Source organism: Rhamphochromis longiceps, linkage group LG10, assembly GCF_057381845.1.
Source record: "Rhamphochromis longiceps isolate RC_006_pf linkage group LG10, R_longiceps_female_GT1.1, whole genome shotgun sequence".
Taxonomy (NCBI): Eukaryota; Metazoa; Chordata; class Actinopteri; order Cichliformes; family Cichlidae; genus Rhamphochromis; species Rhamphochromis longiceps.
The window spans coordinates 16055892-16076177 of NC_140566.1; the positions used below are offsets into that span (position 1 = coordinate 16055892).

Below are 20286 nucleotides of genomic sequence, written 5' to 3' on the forward strand. Positions count from 1 at the left end.
TTTTCTGATTGCTTAAGCACATTTTTTGTAACTATTGGCTAATTTTGCAAAACTCTTCACACAAATAAGAAAACCTGTCACCCAATAATCAAAACATTGTAGTTCTCTTGCAAAAGCAAACACAGCTAGATTAACTCTTCACACCTTCGTAAAAATGGTGTTTCCGTATCAAACAGTACACACAAGCCATCATTTTATGTTTATTCAAACACATCAAAACAAACACAAGTGTTTATTTCCAAGTATAGGATTATTTGCAATCGCCATAATGACTATATGGGTTACTTGGTCTGCAGTGAACATGCTTCCTCTGCCCCCAGCATCTGGTCATCTAGCAATTCTGTAAAGTAACAATTTCAGTATTTTTACATCAATGGTATTGGTGTGTTTCTCATTGGCATATGGCAGTGCTACAAATCTTTGTGCGAAGTGACTGTACTAACCGATTCTCATTTCAAGATGTCCTTATGGTACTTGCTACAGTGTAGCGGCTCGAGTTAGGCTGGACCCGTTGGCCAGCTACCCTCAGGGTCATTCCACGGTTGATTACATGGTCCACTATTGTAGCTCTGATGTCATCAGCAATTCTATTTCTTACTCTTCCTACCCTTCCTCTCCACCCTCCTCATCTTCCTCTCCCCCCTCCTCATCTTCCTCTCCCCCCTCCTCGTCTTCCTCTTGCTCCTCCTTGTCCTTGTCGTCCTCTTCATCCTACTTCTTCACCTCCACGTCCTCTTCCTCGGCCTCCTCTACTTCTCACTCTTTCTGCTCCCTCCATTGTACTCCGCACACACAGCTTACCTGTATTATAGTGCTTAGGCTGATTGCAAAGTGAACAAATTATCTAAAAAAGTTTTCACATGTGAAAGTGTGCCAGACAGTTGGCAAATTAGTGTTAATGATAGCCATACATGTGTATACTTTTGCTAGGAGTGTGTTGGAAATTTGGTAATTGAGTGTTGTGCAGTGAATTGTGCCTACAGTTTTGCAAAGTGTGTGTTACAAAATTGCAAACTGAGTGCAAAGCAGTTTTTGTGCTTTTAGTTTTGCAAACTCAGTGAGTGGTTTTGCTATAAGTCTGAATAGTTTTAGAGATTGTGCTACAGGAATCACAGTTAGGGTTTAAGCATTCAGAAAAAACTGTAAACTGTTTGAATTGTCTCAGCTGAAAATAAATGTTGTATTTCATTTGGAAATTGGATCCCATAGTCTGTAGGAAGAATGCAGAGGCACAGAAACCAGTATTGTGTGAAGTCCAGTGTAGCTTCTGCCATCTATGATGATTTGGGGTACCATGATATTTGCTGGTGTTTTTGGTGGTTGGTCCACTGTGTTTCATCTAGTCCAAAGTCAATTTAGGCATCTAGATATTTTTGGAGTAATTCATGTTTCCATCTGCTAACAAGCTTTATGAAGACACTGATTTCCAACACCTAACACCTATCCATAGTACCAGAAGTACCAGGGTTTTCTGATAATGTTATGGATTGGCTACCCAATGCTGTCCTGACCTTCCTGTTAGGAGGAAGATGAGAAACACCTGAACCAAAAATACAGATGAGAGGAAGGCAACTATCAGAGCAACCTGGGCTTCAAAAAAGACGTCAGCCTACCGACGTGTGTCCAGCCTACCTTCAGGCAGTTGTAGCCAATGATACAGATGAATGAAATGACTGTGTGAAGGATCGCAAGAAAGGACAAAGTAGGCTGCATGTATCCAGTGCTCTCCTCTAAATAGTAATAAATTGGAACATCTTCCTCATCTTCATCTCCTCCACCATTAATTCCAGATCCTTCAAGCTCTTCGCCTGAGCCTTCAAACAACGCAGACCCTTCAAACAGCCCACTTCCCTCAGATAGTCCAGAGCCTTCCATCTCTTCACCCTCAGGCGGGCTGTCCGACACCTAAGAGTTGACAGGGTAAAATGATCAAAGAACAGACAGTAGCCACATTAAACAGACTCATCCCAGTTTCCAGGCAAAAAAGGGATAGATTAAATTAAAGATATTTCTTTTTACCTTATAGAAAAGAAGAATGAAGTTCAGGGCAAATGCGAGGAACAGAGCCAAAAAACGCAGGTTGTAGAAGTTTCTGGAAAGATAGTTCTATAAAAGACAGATAAATATTCTTCAACTGATCAATCACTTGATACTGACATTAAAATTGCACAACAAAATCACTTTTGACACAAATACTACCATAAATTTATTCCTTTGGGTTTCCAGCTCAGTCCAGATTTGAAAACCTCCATCCTTTTTCAGCTTCTTTTCTTTTTTGGCTGCTGATTTCTTTGGTTTTTCTGGTTCTACTTCTTCTTTGCTCTCACATTCTTTCTCTGTTTTCTCTCCAGTTTCAGCACTAAAAAATAAACAGTCTTGAGTTAATGTCATATCAATTCATTCCATCAATTTAAAAATCATGGTGCACTAAAACTTCCATGATCTTTTTCTTAGCTCGGGAAGTTGCTTCAATGCAATGAAAACCAACCCTTTTAATAAAAATGTGCATTCAGATAATCATTAACCTCAAACTGTTCAAAGTTGTTTTTTGTAATCCTCCTGGATTGTCCTGGCTAAAAGGTATAACCTGATTTAGAGCCATGGAAGGGAGAGGGAAATGCTTGAAGCACATTAGTATAGACACAACACCAACTAAAGAGTCTTACTCAGCCTTTTCAGGCTCCGTAGGAGGTTCTTCTACAGGAGGAGGTTCTGGTGGTTTCTGACTAGCATCAGTCTCTTCTGGTGCCTGTAGAAAAAAGAATCTACTGCACAAGACCTGATGTTTTCTATCCACATTTTTGGTAGATGTATAATCACAAACGACTGATAGAGAAGACCAAGCTACTCCTTACCATTTTTCTCTTTGTTATGGGAGTTCCTTCAGGAGTTGGAGGTTCAACTGGTGCCTCCACACCCATATCTCCAAGTCCACCTGGAGCATCCATTCCTGGTATCCTCCCACCCTCTTTTTCTTGGGTATCCTCCTCTTCTTCCTCTCCACTCCCAGTCTCACCAGTATCTGTTACACCTCCAGTGTCCTGTTCCTCCCCTGTCCTTGGCTCCCCTGGTCCATCGCCATGCACATCGTCCTGGGTGGGATCTGGCATGCTGGCTAAAATCTCAGTGACTGTGATATTTTTGGCTCCCTCTACCAAGCCACCTCCAAACAATGTTTGCCAGATGATCATAAAGATACCTTTGCATACATTGTAAATGAAGTGTAGTATACTCATCAGTATGGTCCAGAAAAAAGTGGACAAGGCCACTACAATCTCCTTGAAGGTCATCTTTCTCACTCTACGATACTGTCTGCGAAGGTTGCGGAAGGTGAAAATGCCGAGGAAGCTTAACATGCTGTTTATAAAATCTACAAAGGCAGAGGTTGATTCATGTGGACCTTCCCTTCCATTATTATCCTCATCTCCTCCTCCATTTCCTTCCCCACCTCCTCCACCCTCACCTCCTCCTTCTTCCCCTTCATCTTCTTCTTCCCCCTTTTCCTCTTCCTCCTGCTCTGAAATTTGTGAGGCTATATTCATCTCAAAGATGGTGTCTTCACAGAAGTTGACAAACATCTCCATCTTCTCTGATTCGCCACCCTCATTGACGACATCAAAGATGAACTGCCGTTTGGACTCTCTTACTTGAGGCATCTCCCACTGTCTGCGGTTAACCTCACTGATTTCAAAGTAGATGCGTTCAATCTTTCTACTGGCTCCCATTATTTCAATTCGCCCCAAGAACGGACGGAAGTAGTTCAGCACACTCTCTGCTTGTCCCAGGAAGTTCTGTAGCCTGGTGTCATGAGGGACGTGCTCAGACAGATTGGTGAGCAGCACGGCAATGTTGAAGCCAATGTCTTTGGCGGGTTCCTGGAAGCGACTGGCAAACTCTTCATAATTGATCATGTCATTTTCATCTGCTTCTGAGCAGGACAAAAGAAACTGAATCTCAGAGGGGGAGTACTGCTTTTGACTGTCCATCGCCTTCTGGAAGTCCTTCTTTGAGATCAACCCTCGAGGGTCTGTCACATAATCACGGAAAGCATCTGAAGCCACGATATCTTTCAGTTTGAGGAACATGTCAAAGAACTTGAGTATCATCTCCACATTGCTGGAGGACTCTACCAACATGTCGACCATCTGGCGAGCGATTGTACCATTTACCACATTTCCTGAATAAATACAAAGCAGAATTTAAAAAAACCTGAAACTGGAAAAGGATAAAAAGATGAAAACTGACATAAAAGTGATGAGAAAGTTATTTTACCCTCCAATAAAGACAGCAACATAACAACCATATCTTTCTGTAGGTCAAGAAGCTCCTTCAGCAGACCAATCTGGCTGGAGTCCTGTGACCATGAAAGAAGAACAAGACCTTACAGTAATGACAACAATACTGTCTTGAAACATTAGAGGTTTACATAAAGACACAGTCTTTGGTAAAGTTGAAAGCACAAGTTATACTGTAAGTGTCAGGAACCCAAAACCTTGTTATGATAAGAAGTGGACATTCAAAATACTGTGTGTTGTATACAATCACATTCATAACAAAGGAGGATGTTAATGAACCAAATCGTCATGCTGAGAGAATTTATCAAAACGTAACAATGGTTTTTAAAGATGCCATAATGTGAAAATTTTTTCCCCATTTTTGTGATAAAACAGTGCTTAAATCTCATGTACCCCTTTGTGAATATTACATTTCTATGACAGTGAGCATTAGAAGTTAAAGCAGAAGCTTGTGTGTAAATGTAGAGTTAGGTCCATAATTTACTGGACAAAGATACCATTTTTGTAGTTTTGCCTCTGTGTACCACCCCAGAGAATTACCATTTTTATACACAGCTTCTCAGATACTCAAAAGTAATAGAACTAAGGAATATAATTTAACATTTAACGATTGATTATGATACCTGGATTAAAATAATTTACAGACAATGACTCTGTTGCACTGTTCTTGAGTGTAACTAGTGGTAACACTTGTAAACTCTCTGTATTTACATTCAATAAGGCATCTCTTGATTGCAGAGCTTAGGAGTAATGCACTGACTGTGAGTGTTCTTGATTGGGTTAGATGTTGTAAAGTTGTTTTTCTTCATCAATAAGGAAATGCTATCATCATTCACATCAGTTGTCTTTTGTGGTCTCTCAGGCCTTTTGGTGTTGCTGAGCTCGCCACTGCATTCCTTCTTTGTAGGTTTGTACCAGATTTGATTTGGATTTGTCCTAAAGGATTATGTTATTTCTCTGATATGTTTATTTTTTTTACCCTAATGATGATTTTACTTTGATTCAAATCACTTTGAATCAACTTCAGATATCATATCTCCTACATTTGTCATGGAATAGGGAAGGACCAAACCTCACCTGGCCATAAAACTGCTTGTCAGGTAATTATCCAGTACATTTTGAGACAAAGTCGGGACTGTGTAATTCGTCAAGAGGTAAATCCAAATTGTTGTAAAACCCAGTGAATTAAAGCTGAAAGCCAGTTTGATGTAAACTGCACTATGGTGGTGCACAGAGGAAAAACTACAAAAAAATTCATAGATATATAGTTATTTTAAATCGAAGCAACACACAAGCCACAGCTCAACACACTGTAAATGAAAAAAGAAAAAAAAGTTAAAAAATTGTAATTTCTGTTAAATGTGTGCACACGAAGTAGATGTCACATTAAAGTGTATATACAAAGACAAAATAATTTCATATTAAAGTGTATACTCCAACAGTTGAGGTTAAAAGTCAGGCCCTCCCTCAGGAAGTTTTGTAGTCACCTGCTTCTTTGTCACAAACTGCCTAAGTATAAACTATGTTTATTTTTTAATTATAAGGCCGTTACTTTAAAACTCATGGTGCTAACATAATTCTGAAAATCGCTTTATAGGGTAAAAACTAAAAACAAAAAGACTATTGCAGTGTCTGAAAATATACCGTTTGCTGTTCATGAGGCCTAATGTGCTACAGAAAGGTTTAGTTCACTGTATAGTGTACTGAAAAAAATAAAATAAAATCTGATATATATATCAAACTGTTTTTCTATTTCCTTAAATGACTCAACGTGCTAGTATGTCAGTTTTGTTTGGAAATACACTGTAATCAGCATTGAGTAAATACTGACTCTTACTGAGTTCTGTTTAAAGCAGGTGGATATAAAACAGCCTGATAAGAGAAACCAACACTGAATAAATGAAAAACTAGTAAACACAATACTGCATTAATAAATAAAAAAGTAGATACATACTTTACCCTGCATTGACCATGTGGAAGACAATTTCAATAATAATAAATTATTCAGGTGTTAAACAAAATACACTCACATATGTTTTTTTACATTTTGCGTGTGTGCTTTCTTTCATTTGACAGCAAAACAATGCACACGTTTGATGTAGACTTTGAAACACAATGATAAATGTAAAACAGAGAAGCTGACTGTGAGACTATCAGCTGAAGCAAAAGCACATGGTAAGGTAATTTGTTTTAGGTGCGTAATATCTGTTAAAATATGCTGAGCTGGGAACTTACAGATCAAGCATGGATCATCTCTTAATCTGGCCACATGTTTAAAAAGATTATGCATGCAAAAGCGATCAATGATAAATGTTATTAGCCTCAGTTATCTGCAGAGGATTAATGCACTAAACAGAATGGAAATGTCTACATATGTAAATATTTTGACCTTTTGTTTATAGCACTAGCATCACAAATAGCTTTGTGGATTTTAAAAATCATCCAATCAGAAAACGCTTTAACACTGTGTATAGTTATAATAATTCAAAGCAACACAGAAAAAAAATCATGCTCATTATTATATAAAATTTCATTTAAAACTCCTGGTGCTAAACATACCTCTGGCAATAAACAATAGTTTGCTATTTATGTGGTCAAGTATAGATAAGAATTTTTGTTTGGTGTGAGATTTTTGATACTCAACAGTTTTCAGCCTCCTTCATAAACCACACAGGTTTGGACCAGAGGCCTGCCTGTACTCCATTGCTCCTAAGCACTGAAGCACTAATACATGACATAACCTGATACATTTTTAAATGCAGAGCTGCTTAAGGACCCAAAGATCTTCACCACACGACTGGTTTTCAGCTTTGTCTCTAGTGTACAGAGATGTCTTTGGATTCTCTAAAACTTTTAATGCCGTTATTTTCTGTTGATGATGAAATCACCAAATTTAACACACTATTTACACACCAACTATTTCACTGACTGTTGAACGTTTCTCTAACTTATTAAAGTCTGAAAGACTTAAGGAACTCTCTCTGTAAAGCATTTCTTTTCCTTTGTCGGACAACATATAAATTCAATAAATCATATTATAAATAAATTTTTTAAATCATAGTATTTGATTTACAGTTCCCTTTTTCCCATGTTTTGAACAGTAGTCCAACTTTTTAGTACTTAATTCATAAATAAGTAACTGACCTTTAAGTTCATTTTAAAGTATAACTATATGGTATAGTTTTAAATTAAAATAGTAAATCGTATAGAATCAACTGGGCAAGTCTTATTATTAAATCTCTTAATGTGTATTATATTTAATGCTGATGAACTCTATTTTTTACACCAGGCAATTCACAACAGGAAAAAGTGCAGGTAGTCAAATAACAATGATCTCCCAGAAAGGGAAACCATTGTCACGGAGAGCCTGCATAAATAATACCATAACCCTGAAATGTAAGCAGTCACATGAAACTCACAAAATTATAATTTAATCTTTTACACTAATACTTAGGCAACATGTCAAAATATGACCAAAATGACCAATCAAATACATAATGAAATAAAATCAATTTTTAAGAAATTAGAAATTGTAATATTTTCTGTAATATTGAGGTGTACTGTAAGGTGCTTCTGTCAATTGTTTCACAGAAAAGTTTATGTGTTTACTGTCAGGTTTATAACAACAGAGCTTTTTCATGTGCAATAAAGGAAAGAACCGTTGTAAGGTATAAAACCAGGGGAGGTACTTCAAAAAGATTTTCTTGATACCACGTCTACACTGAGTACCAAAGTTTAACATACTATACAAACAGAATCAGTGTAAAGCAAATGCTTTTTTTTTTGTAAAGCTGAAGCTTGATTTGGATTTATGCAGAAAATCTACGTCCTAACTTAGGTAGTAACCAGGAACTCATATTTATCCCTACACTGCAACCTTCCACGCCATTTAACTCGTTGTAGTATGCATCCAGCAGACGTGTAGCTACATTTCTTGAAAGGCGCACGTCAGGTTAGGCAGAAAGTTGTGGCGTAGGGTTAAAATGCGGTTGCATTTTATGGCATAAGTTACAGCATAGATGTGATGCAGAAGTATAATTCACATGTAATGGGCATCACACCTTTTATGTTTACCACTGACTTTCTTTCATGGTCACTGAAAATAAAATGCAGCATGAGAGGTCAGGAGGTCAATTGATGATGTTACAGAACAGAGGCAACATTGTCTTCACCTCTACAGAGAAATAAATACATTTAATTTGGAATTAATTCGATTGATTGAATTATATGTATATACCTGTGCCAGCTTCATCATCGTGTGGGCAAAGACATGAAGAAAGCCAACAATAGCATCCCACAGCCTGCTGTGGGCTAGGGACTGTTGGTTGCCATTGCATGGACCCTGAAATAAGAGACTATGTGTTATAGGCAAAACAGCAAAAGCATCCAATCTGTATAAAGGTCTGATCTGCTCCAGTGTTACCTGGATATATTCAGTTAGACTGTTGAAAATCTGTTTTGCCACTGTCATAGCTTTGGAGAAATTTTTTTTGCCTGGTTCATCGATGACATCCTTCCCAGAGTAATACCAGTAGAAGTCACTTATAGACTCCTTGAATGAAAAATACCGGTAAGGGGTCATTAGAGAAATTTTGATACCATACTGCAAACACACTTTAGAAGTAAAATTATTGCACAGTTTAAAATGCAATAATGTTTAAAAGAGAAACTCATTTTATGATATGTGTGGCTTCGCAATATCACAAGTCCCACCATAGCCTTAAAACCTTTATTTTCAATCTGTATATGGTGCACTAACTGCAGCCAGTGTACCTGGAGACGGAGAAGGTAGTCCACTGTACAGATGATGACATTGATGGTAGTTGTGCTGCCTGTTTGAGTCCGCAAGTAGTTCTGAAAATCTGCATTAAAATAGACATCATTTTGAATAAGAAGATATGTGCTTCATGAGTGTCTCAATTTATTGTTACTCTCATTTGACACATGAGTAATTCCCACCATTATTGTGACCTTCACAAAGCAACTGCAGGAAACGGAAGAGGTCACAGGTGAACTCATCATCTGACATCACTTTCTCATCTAAAAAGATGAGACAAATGAATGAATCAAAGAGATACATTCGAGCTAAATCAGATTACACGTAACGGTAAAGTCTAACAACTTATCTGAGTATAAGAAATGTGAGGATAATAACTAAAATTCATTACTGAACTTACCATCATGAATACAAGGATTTTAGTATCAGGCACCTCAATAACCACCTCTGACTGAGTGCTGCTCGTTTCAATAAAATTAAGGCTGACTCTTTTTTTTTTTTTTTTCAAATTCAACCCCATTTCCTAAAAAACGTGGGAAGCTTTTTAAAATGTCAGGAAAAAAGACCCTATTCTATTTAATTGGTTTACTTTACAAAACATATGAAATGTTGAAACTGAGATTTTTTTTTAAACATAATTTTTAGAGAACCCTTCAACTTAAGAAAACACCAGCAAATAGAAAAACAATGCAAAAGCACACAAAACACAATGGAAATTTAATAAAGCACAGTGGAAGTAGAAAAATACTGGTGGCCGTCAGTTCTACACCTCAGCGTACTAGCAGATACACGTGTGGTATCCATTTCAAAATCCTGTATCACATTGTTCTCGAGTTATCGGATTCACAAGATTTTCAGAAAACTTGACCTCTGACCTTATTGTCATTGTTTGTCTGTTAGGTAATTGCTTTGGTGTATTGTGAAGGGCAATGGGGATGGCCTTATCAATAGGAAAAGCTGTAAAATAAAAAGTTCTAAATCTACAAACTTCTTCATATTCTTAAAAGTTGTCCAGCGGGCCGAACTGGAGTCTTTGCTGGGCCAATTCTGGGCCCCAAGCCTTATGTTTGACACACCTGCCATAGCGAAATGTGTGCTTTGCTTGCTAGCCATTGGCTTGTCATCTTCACACTTCTGTGTATTTTGTGAGGTTTGTGCACTTTTGCAGCTTGTATGTGTGTTTTTTTTAAATTTCCATTGCTTTTATATGCTTTTTCATCATTTTTCTATTTAATGGTAATTTCTTAAGTTGTAGTGTGTTTGACCTCTCAGAGCCACCATACTTTTGGATGTCATGACTGTGAAAGCTTTGATAGAGTTTAGCAGAAATGTTTATCACAAGTAACAATGTTAACAGTTTGAGTTTGGGAACTGATAACATAAATAATTTTGCATCAGTTCAGGATCTCCTTCGATTGTCTATAAAACTTTTCTTCTTTTTTCATAACATGCTTTCACTGAAGTGCACCCGACTCGAAAACTGAAACTGAAAAGGAACATCTAGAAAACACTGTGTCTAGTTGGCAGCATTGGCTGCTTCAAATTTGTAAATATTGTTCCATGTTAGAGCTGAGGCTTTGTAATGTGGAAAATCATTGGTTTCCACGTTCCCTATTGTACCCCCCCAAACCCTAACAGATGCTGGCTTTATAATTTTGTGCTGAAACAAGCCAGATGGTTGCTCTCCTCTTTAGCCTAGAGGACTCTGCTTCCTCAGCTCCAAAAATAGTTTCTAATTTTCACTCGATAGATCGAGGACAGTTTTTAACTAAACTCCATATTAAGGCCATCTTAAATGTTTGTTTTATTGGGGGGTTTTAAACATGGTTGGGCTATAACTAGCATTTGTAGGTTCAGTTCACTGACAACTGTTTTCAGAAATGCTTCTGAGCCCTTGCAGTGACTTTCATTACATAATCACGCCTGCTATTAAAGCAGTGTTGTGTAATCCATTGTCACCAGAGGGACTGAAGATCACGTCCATTCAATCACAGTTTTGACCCTTGTGAACAGAGTTTTGTGGAGAGTTGCGAGTTTCAATGCTTTCCCTTGTGTTCTCGGGATGCTTCAAATCTTTGAATAACATTAAGTACTGCAGATGATAAAATCTTTTTCTGATAAAATTCTTTCAGTTTTGAACCATATCTCCATTTTCTTTAAGTTTCTTTAGTGATATCATGCATCTTTTTCAGCTGTTTATTGTTGTATCCCAACTTTTTAATTTATTTATTGCTAAAATAAGATTCACAATGAGGATAAAATAAAAAAAAAAGAATACAATTTCTCAGTTCCAAAATTTGATTGCACTCCTTTTGTTTCAATGTTTAACAATATTATACACACTGTCCCAATTTTTTTTGGAAACAGGGTTTTAATATAAATCAAAGAAATACAAATGACTGCGGTTTGACAAAGTCTGACATACAAGCACATGTCAGGCACCATACACGAGGCCATCAGCATCACATGCATACACTGAATTTAAAGAGAAAAAAAAACAAAAAAACTGAGACAGTAACAAACATTTGGTCACAACATGTATAAACTGAGACAATGATATAGGACTCTTGTACAGACAGAAACAAAGCAATAAAGTGAAATGTTAGCAGCAGTCAGAGGTGAACCCACGATATTACTTGATTTATTAATTTTCTCTTTTCTTTTCAATTTCCCGTTCACCGCTGGCTACATGAAACAAGCACACAAACGCAGAATCATGCAGGATATACAAGCTTCTAACGTAAATGTCAGAGAGGTTGGGGTTTTGTCCAACAAAAGGCTGAAGGGAATCCAGTGCATGATAGAGTACATCCGAGAAACCACACATTTCTTGTCACATGAAACTTAATTCGAAGGAGATATGTATTTGGATGTGCCACATTTATTCATAAATGTGCCGCAAATTGAAAAAAAATAACAATCGAGGAGACTTTAGTTCAATATAGTTTCGTTTATAGCATCTTTTGTGGCCATGTTTCAAGATAGGAATAGCCTCTTTATAAGTCATGTGATTAAGAAATGTGCGAGAAGGTATTAGGGTTGAGAAATGAGGAACTCTATCACTATTCATAACAAATATCGTTCATGAAGGTTTCATTCCCCGTTTGAATAGTAGTTCATGGGCAGAAAAGACCGGATTCCATCCGAGGCTTTTTGGAATGAACAAGACACGTGAGGAAGGGTGCGAGCTGTGAGCATGAAAGATGGAGAGGCATCCAATCCTCTCTTCAATGTTAGAAAGAGAAATGAGGGAGCAAAAAAGGACAGGGGAGTGAAAGAGGAGCAGCAGTAGGACAGAGAGGCAGATGGACAGAAACATGATTTACCCCGATCTAGGTTCAAGTCTGAGGGCCATGAAAGGAGGGACAAGGGAGAGGTGGCAGTGATCGTGGGGAAGGGAGAGAGGATCAGTGTGTTGACAACAGAAGAGGACTAAGAGATGAGGAGGGGGAGATTAACAACATTCCATGGCAAATTCATTCAGCTAGAACTTTAAATTAACCTCCAGAATTAGATGACAAAAGTAGGTGACAAAACTACTAAACATACAGAGGAAAACATTTGAACCAATTTAAGTTAAATCATGAATATGTAATTCTTTAACAGTTATCCAAGGGTTAATAATACTTTATGTTAGGGAACTAATCACTCAATAAATGAAAATTTGTACTGTAATGGCACAGATGGATTTAAACAAAGATGAATTAATAGATGCTTAAAATGTCTTAAATCTGATCATTCATGTGATAAAATGAGCAATGGCATGAATTGGTACTCACTTATTCTTCAGTTGAATTACAGAAAGTGATTTCTCTTGACCTTTCAAAACTCCTTTGAGTCTTTTTTACTTTGCTATTGTGGTTTACACAGGAAAAGAGTCTAAAGTATATGCATTTGATTCCTCCAGTGTCTTTTTACTACTCAAAGCGTATATTACTGTGTAATGCGATGGTATAACAGCAGTATTAACACCAACACCATAATCTGCATTTATAAATGATTCTGATCATCGACTATATAACAGCAGCTGCAGTGTAACAGCTTTTCTGCTGTATCTTCAATGTGAAAAGGTGATGCTTAAGAAAAACAGCATGAAGACTTACTGGTGCCTTCCTCTGAAACCATGCCCAGCCCCTCTGCCTTGTTCTGCCTCTCAAAGGCATTTAGATCCAGGACACTGCACAGAATATAAAGCTTTTTTTCCCCCTGTTTACTATTAAAAATTATAAACCACATTTACACTTTTGTTGAATATTTGAAAACTGACCAGCAAGTCTGCATCAATGCCTGGACACTCAAAAAGAAGCCCACATCCTTCTTGTCCTTTAAGTACTCCAGCATTTTCTGTCAACAAATAAGGGTAATTCAATAAAGGGTCTTCTTTAGAGGTATCTCCAAATTTATAATTACATGTGTTTATATTAAAAAGGCATACCCGCTGAACCTCACTGTTCCCGCCGTTAAGGATAGAAATACCCAGCTTGAGGGTTGTAGACACCATTGGGCCCGTTTCACCTGCAGGAAACAGGAAGCCATGAACACAATGCGGGTAAACAAAGCTGACCAAAGATAAGGATAAAGACTACCTTTGCAGGCACTGATCATTTGCAGGACCATTTCTGCAGCGCCACGATTATGCAGTCTAGACTGCTGGTACAAGAGTCTTTGTTTCTCCATTTCTTTTTCCTGCGGTCAACACAAACATTATGAGGATTTGCTACCATTATATGTCACAGAGAGAAGGTAAAACGATAGGATGGACTATAGAATCAAATTACAAATATATATACAGTGCTGAACAAATCTCTTACACCCAATGTAGGATTTATGCCACAGCTGCTCTAACTGAACAGTATTATTAATTACCAAAATATTTTTATGTTTCTACAATGGTTAATCCACCAGTATGCACAAGCTCTTAAACTGAAATTACATTTTTAATACAAAATTACAATTATTGTTGTTTTCAATCTACTTTTTTTAAATGCATGTTTTTAAAGAAAAGCAGAAAGAATAGAAAATTGTCATTAGCATTTTTAGTTTTTATTTTTTTTTACTAAGATGCCAAATTGTTATATTGCAGAATTGAAAAGAAAAAATCGTTTTACTGATTGACTGTCATTGTGATTAATATCTGACAGTTCAGTTTGTTTTTTGATTAATAAATGTCCACATAATATTTAGTTTTAAACAATTTTTTGACAGATTTTTAAAACATTTGTGTTATCTTTTTTGTGTGAGAGGTGCTAATAAATTTGTTAAGTGCTGTATATATTTGCTAAAAGTCGTAAAACAGTGGTTCATCAAAAAAAGTCCATTCTATCAATTAAGATTTACAATTTAATTTCACATTCACTTGCCTTTCACACAAATCCCTACCGCTTTAAATCATCATTACCAATCAGTTTAACAGTTTTTTTCACTCTATGTTTGTAGAAAAATGAATGTACCTCTAAAAGAAAATCTACATTAATCATTAACCTTTGTGAATTACCAATTAATTATTAATGTCCTTTCATTGATTTACAATAATTTTATCAAGATTCTGATTTTCAGTGTCAATTCAAAACCTGACTCTTGCACACATTCTCTCAATTCACTTCATTAGTCACAGGGTTGTTACACTACTTCTTCACGTTTGCTGGCTGGAGCAAGCGTTAGACTACAGGAAACAGTTCGACTGGCTTAGCATTTCAGCCATGTAGATACCCAAAGTTTCTTAAATGCAGCGGTCCTGCAAAGAAGATACTTTGGATCAAAGCCTTTATTCCTCTGTATCAGAGATATTTCTTTGGCTTTCCATAGCAGTCTGTGCTTACTTTGAGAAATGACTTCAAATATTAATGCAAAATAAACATAACATTTTTCTTCAGCCCTTCTTCTTCTTCTCTCTTTTCTTCTTTAAATCTAAATGGTTTTCAATATTCATCTTTATTCATAACACTGAGCCAATCGCATATTAAATGCCATTTATGGAAAAGAAAAAGAGCAAATGAATATCTCTGAATCCAGAAGGCAAATTGACATTACTCTATCTATCAGCCACGTTATATATCAACTTGTATCATAGTGACCCTAAAACAACAACAACCACTGCTCCCAAGCCCCCCTCCCTCCCTCCCTTCTCCCAACCACCCTCCCCACTCCCAACCACCCTCCCCGCCACCCACGTATGCCTAGCCGAGCTCTACCCGCTATGTGTCGTGCAGGTGGACCTCAAACTTACCCTGCAGTCCCTGACTCTCTAGTGAAGCCTGACTGTGACTTGTGCACTATGTGAATTAAACTTTAAAGCTACGACTATGTGTACGTAGATACAGCTTTTAGTGTTGTATATTCTACACTGGCTTTCACTGTAGTCTGTCAGTATGCTATGTGAGTGGGGGAAGGGAACATTGAACACAAGCATTCAGTTAGCAAAGACTGGTGTTATGAAGCTGAGACCAATTAGATGGAACAATGAGGAAAGAGAGACGGAGAGAAACAAAACAGACAGCTATATAAACTGGGAGGAATGACAGTGTTATAAAATGAGTATATGTTTTTTTAATAGCCATTGGAATTTAAGTGGACTTTAACAGGATATCCAATGTAATTTTAGGTCCAGTTTCTGTATGTCTGACTCCCCAGTTTCATATAACACCTCACAAATGTTTTGGAAGGCATTTTTGAATATTATATACAATATTTTAGTAGTTTAAAGCAATGATACATAATGATGAAGCACAACATCAATGAGCAAACAAACACAGCTCACTGGAAGTATATAATGGTTCAGTGGCAGTTTCTTCTAAGAGCACAATCGGCACTGGGGTATACAATGAACTACTGTGTCTGAGACGCTGTGCACAACTGGACGCAATGAATGTAGTAAAGCCTGCACAGAGCAGCTGCTACTGCCTGTCAATGTTTAAAAATAAATCCCAGCTAGCCTACTCTAATACTTTATAGAGTACCAGAAAATCAGAAAAAGCTACACTTTACTTCTTTACTTGATCTGAAATAGGAGGAATTGTTCATCAACCTGAGCTGATAATGATTTACAAATAGATTAATTAACATCATGATTGTTAATTTGAGTTACAGTTATTATTATTGTTGATGTTAATTTTACATTTATTAAATCTAATTAGATCCAATCCAGGCGCAATAAATAGTAAATGAATAGAATAGAATAGAATAGAATTCAACTTTATTGTCATTGCACATGCACAGGTACAGGGCAACGAAATGCAGTTTGCATCCATCCAGAAGTGCTTTAGTGATATAGATATATTACAATATATATTAGCAATAATATAGATATGTGAGTATATTACAGAAATGGGTCTATTATGGTATGTTATAATGTACACGGTATGAAGTATGTTGTGAATATTCTATAACTATAAGTATGTACAGGCTGTAGTAAATGGTGCATGAAAGTGACTGTAGTCGAGTTGTTTTAAGTTGAAGCATAATAACATTTTGTTGCTGATGAATTTAGGGAGTATACAGTAATTTACACAACTAAAGCATACCTGGATTGGAGCTTTGAGTTTCTAAGTAAAGAAACTCAGAATGAATGAAGCTTAGCATACAAACAAAAGAAACAGCAGAGACAGAACATAAAGAAGCAACAAGACGATACGAGAGAGAGACACAGAGACAGAGAGAAAGAGAGATGTGGTTGTGAATAAATGCTCCAATGATGAGGTCACTCAATGCGTCGAGAGCTACCGCTCCAATGTGTTCCTGGTCCCCAGCCCCTGGCCGCCCATTACCAGTTCTGACTGTCGCACCTCAAAGGACATCTCATCCTCAGCATTTTCTCCCATTTCCTCTCCACCTTCTTCTTCCTCACCAATATGACAACTCTAAATACACAAAGAGGGGAGAATAAACATGGGTGTTTCAGAGTACACAATGCTGTAGTTCTTTGCAAACTTCAGCGCACTTCAACACCTTCTGCGATGACTTACCTTTGCCATAATATCAGCATATGCCATATAAAGATGATCAGTATCCAGTTTACTGAAATGACAGAAGTGCAGATCACAAATTAGAAATAACATGCTGATTTTTTTTCCCACAGGTGCACCACGTCTCTGCATTTCACTGCTGTTGTATCAGTGAGGATCTAACCTCTTCTCTGTAAGAGCAGTACGACTAAAATGGAGAATTAGCTGATGAAGGGGATCTGGCTTTGTTTCCTTCTCCTCTTCCTCATCTCCCTCCTCTTGCTCCATTGCTTTCTGGGATGTTCAATAAAACAAAAGTGTGAGTAACGCTAAAAGGAAAACATCTGTAGATGAAACTACATATGGCACTCACAGATAAGTCGTCTATCATTCTGTCTTCAAATGAGAAGCCTTCAGGATGAAGCCAGTTGCGCCTGTATCCCTCAAGGAACATGTTTGAAGCTCTGTGCCTGAAAAGCCAAAACCAAAACAAAATAGACTAGATACAGTATAGTGCCTTGTGGTTGCATGCCTTCTCCAATCACTCAGATTTAGACCTGGGTCTTTTCAGATTCACAAACATAGAGACGACTTGGATGGACTTAAAATGGATATTTATTGTATTTATACTTAGCTTTTTTTTTTTTTTTTTTTACATACATGGCTCCATAGCAGTTGCTTTTTTACCTTGGAATGTTATATAGTGGTGTCATCCTAAAGCAAGCGACCACAGCTCTGCGTCGTTGCTTGGACAACAGTTTGTGCCACACCATCTTCTTGGATTTAAACGGATGCTCCGTCTATCAGAAAAGACATGCACTTGTAAAGTGATCAAAAAATTTCTAATGGTACCTGACACTTCCAATTGATTTATATTAACAATATACTTTTTACTTTTTTCCATAACATAGAACTTTCTAAGGTATCTAACCTTATTCTGAGTCTGACAGAATCTTCTAACTTCTGACCAATGCTGCAGGGCAGGAATATACAACGCATTTCACATTGTGGACCGCATGCATCCCACTTTGATTTTAATTGGGCCAGATTGGTGATAATCCCTTTTCTCTCAGAACTTTAACTGCGTATTTAATCTCTGCAATATTGCAACAGAAGAAAATGAAAGAAATCTGTTAGCCCAACTCGTTGAGCTTAAGTTGTAAGTAAGTAAAAGTCTGACACCTCTGGCCTAGACTGACCTGTAATTATAAAAGGTTTTTTTTAAAGTTACAGAAAATGTCCCATTTTATTTATTTAACTTACTGTGGATGTAGTTAAAAACTGTAATTCCTATAGCAGATAATGGAAAAACTGGAACTTTTCTGTCATTTAATTGTTCATCTATTACTTCCTTATATTGGTGTAGTTTGTAGTCTTTGCCAGACTGGTTATGTCTGACACCCCCGCTACAGGAGGAGTAGCAATTCTTTTAACTTATGAAAGAATGGATGGAAACCCGCAATGCCGTGCCATAAGCTTACCAGTATTTCACCCACATAAGCTAAAAACTACTGAGACTAGTAACACCTGAAATTGTTTCAAGTCTTATCCTTTCTTTTCTGTTAGGATATGCTGCCTCTGTTATCCCTGTATTCATATCTATGTAGTACATGCTGTGTAGGCATCTTTGTTGTGTGTATTTTTGAATATCTATATTTGAGACATAGTGCACCTGCTGCACTATAAATTACCAACACTCACCACTTCAAGATGGTAGAGGACCGCAGAAACCTCCTGCACTCTCTTAACAACTTTCGGTGGGGCATCTGCATCTTCAGCCTTCCCTGCCATCTCCTTGTACAGCGCCATCTGCCAGCGCATGGATGGGTTGTCCACCTTTTCACAACATATGGATACAGAGTTTTCTGAAATATCTTGAGACTGATTATCTGTAGTTACAAATCTCATCCCTGCAGCTATTTTACTACCGGTTCTTTAAGTATACCTTGCCCTGTAGATGCAGGTTATTCTGCAGGAACTCTCTTACTTCTTCATCTGTGTCTCTCTGTAAAGTAAAACATTTTAGCGATTGTTTTCCTCCGTGTATATCATAATACAAATCATACTTCAGATGTTTACTAGAACAAAGTTCAAAATCAGAAAAAAAACTACCAAAGAGTATCGGATCTTGGCCAAGTTGATAAGCTCCTGATCAGCAGGAGAGCACATGTTTAGGCCTATGGGGAGCATCTTTTTCAAGGCAGCCACAATAAGTGAGGTCTGGACTGAGTAACGATCTCCCCGTTTCTTCTTCTTGGTACGCTCAGTATCTGAGCCTCCACCCTGTGAAAAGGACGATAAGGCAGAGAGCATAAACAATATCTAATAACGTGCCAGCAGTACAACAGCTCAGACAAGGACTGATAAGTTTGAATATTTATGTCCTGTTAGAATTGACACTAACTTAACAAACTGATTTAAAATACTGTCTTGAAAAATTACAAAATATTCTGAATATAAGCCTGAATAAAAATATATAAAATGATTGTGATGATACAGCCAATATTCTTTACAACTCGTGATGTGACTGTATTAATGCTAAATACTGAAAGTCATTCAACATTAGCACCAGCTGAGCAATACACAGTGCTGGAAATGTTTTTATTATGCACTGTAGGTCTCTCCAAGTACAAACACACTACTACATCTACTAATAATATAACTTAGAAACATGTTAGAGTCAACAATCGGCACTAAAAAGACAAGTGCCCATATTTAAAGGTCAGAATCCGGTTGTTCCCCAACTATAGTTGTTTTTTTTCTCTGAGCCCAGACTGGTAAGTAGAGGAGAGAGTGAAAATGTATAAGAAAGTGGGAGTATTGCTGCTTTTTGAAGGGGAGGCTGAAAGGAAATGGGTCTTAGAATAAAGTCAGTCAGTCATATTGCACTAACAACGTGCAAGAGAAAATATTTCATTCAAGTCACAATCCATTCAAAGTTCCATGAAAAGGACAGCTAAACAAAACAAACTCACTTTATACTGTAATTGTAAATGAGATTTTCTAGGAACTGTAGCCCTTGGTGAAAGCTCAAGATATTAGATGATGTTAAAGAACAAGATCCTCAGAGTTAGACTTATTAGTAGCATGCTGTTAAAATCACACATCTACAATTAAACAAACTAAAGGAAATGTCTCTTCCCTGTATTTGAGCTCATGCCCTGCTTCTGTGAGAGTTCAGTCCTTCTGTTAGCTGCTCTTTCTAGAGTCCTCCAAAATGTGCAAATGGATGCTATTGCATGAAGTATATAAATACCTTTCATAATATTAATGT

At 37.2% G+C, this 20286-nt stretch overlaps 1 protein-coding gene across 5 annotated transcripts in view; it reads right to left on the reverse strand.

The window, feature by feature from the left end:
• The window catches only part of LOC146660566 (ryanodine receptor 1-like), a 57722-nt gene that overhangs the window by 9387 nt on the left and 28049 nt on the right, over nucleotides 1-20286 (reverse strand). For 2 of the 5 annotated variants that reach the window (XM_085420497.1, XM_085420496.1), the window contains 23 exons: nucleotides 19125-19295; nucleotides 18958-19017; nucleotides 18714-18848; nucleotides 17700-17812; nucleotides 17386-17482; nucleotides 17197-17306; nucleotides 17034-17085; nucleotides 16854-16928; nucleotides 13659-13758; nucleotides 13508-13587; nucleotides 13340-13416; nucleotides 13176-13249; nucleotides 12399-12416; nucleotides 9255-9335; nucleotides 9069-9157; nucleotides 8719-8847; nucleotides 8533-8637; nucleotides 4273-4354; nucleotides 2856-4177; nucleotides 2667-2749; nucleotides 2200-2359; nucleotides 2020-2106; nucleotides 1633-1905 (listed from right to left, as the gene is read on the reverse strand). In XM_085420497.1, coding sequence (XP_085276623.1) covers nucleotides 1633-1905; nucleotides 2020-2106; nucleotides 2200-2359; nucleotides 2667-2749; nucleotides 2856-4177; nucleotides 4273-4354; nucleotides 8533-8637; nucleotides 8719-8847; nucleotides 9069-9157; nucleotides 9255-9335; nucleotides 12399-12416; nucleotides 13176-13249; nucleotides 13340-13416; nucleotides 13508-13587; nucleotides 13659-13758; nucleotides 16854-16928; nucleotides 17034-17085; nucleotides 17197-17306; nucleotides 17386-17482; nucleotides 17700-17812; nucleotides 18714-18848; nucleotides 18958-19017; nucleotides 19125-19295 — 3573 coding nt within the window. Of the gene's footprint in view, nucleotides 1-212; nucleotides 1906-2019; nucleotides 2107-2199; nucleotides 2360-2666; nucleotides 2750-2855; nucleotides 4178-4272; nucleotides 4355-8532; nucleotides 8638-8718; nucleotides 8848-9068; nucleotides 9158-9254; nucleotides 9336-12398; nucleotides 12417-13175; nucleotides 13250-13339; nucleotides 13417-13507; nucleotides 13588-13658; nucleotides 13759-16853; nucleotides 16929-17033; nucleotides 17086-17196; nucleotides 17307-17385; nucleotides 17483-17699; nucleotides 17813-18713; nucleotides 18849-18957; nucleotides 19018-19124; nucleotides 19296-20286 lie in introns of all 5 variants that reach the window. The other 3 variants (XM_085420500.1, XM_085420499.1, XR_014913538.1) reach the window with 2 other exon arrangements.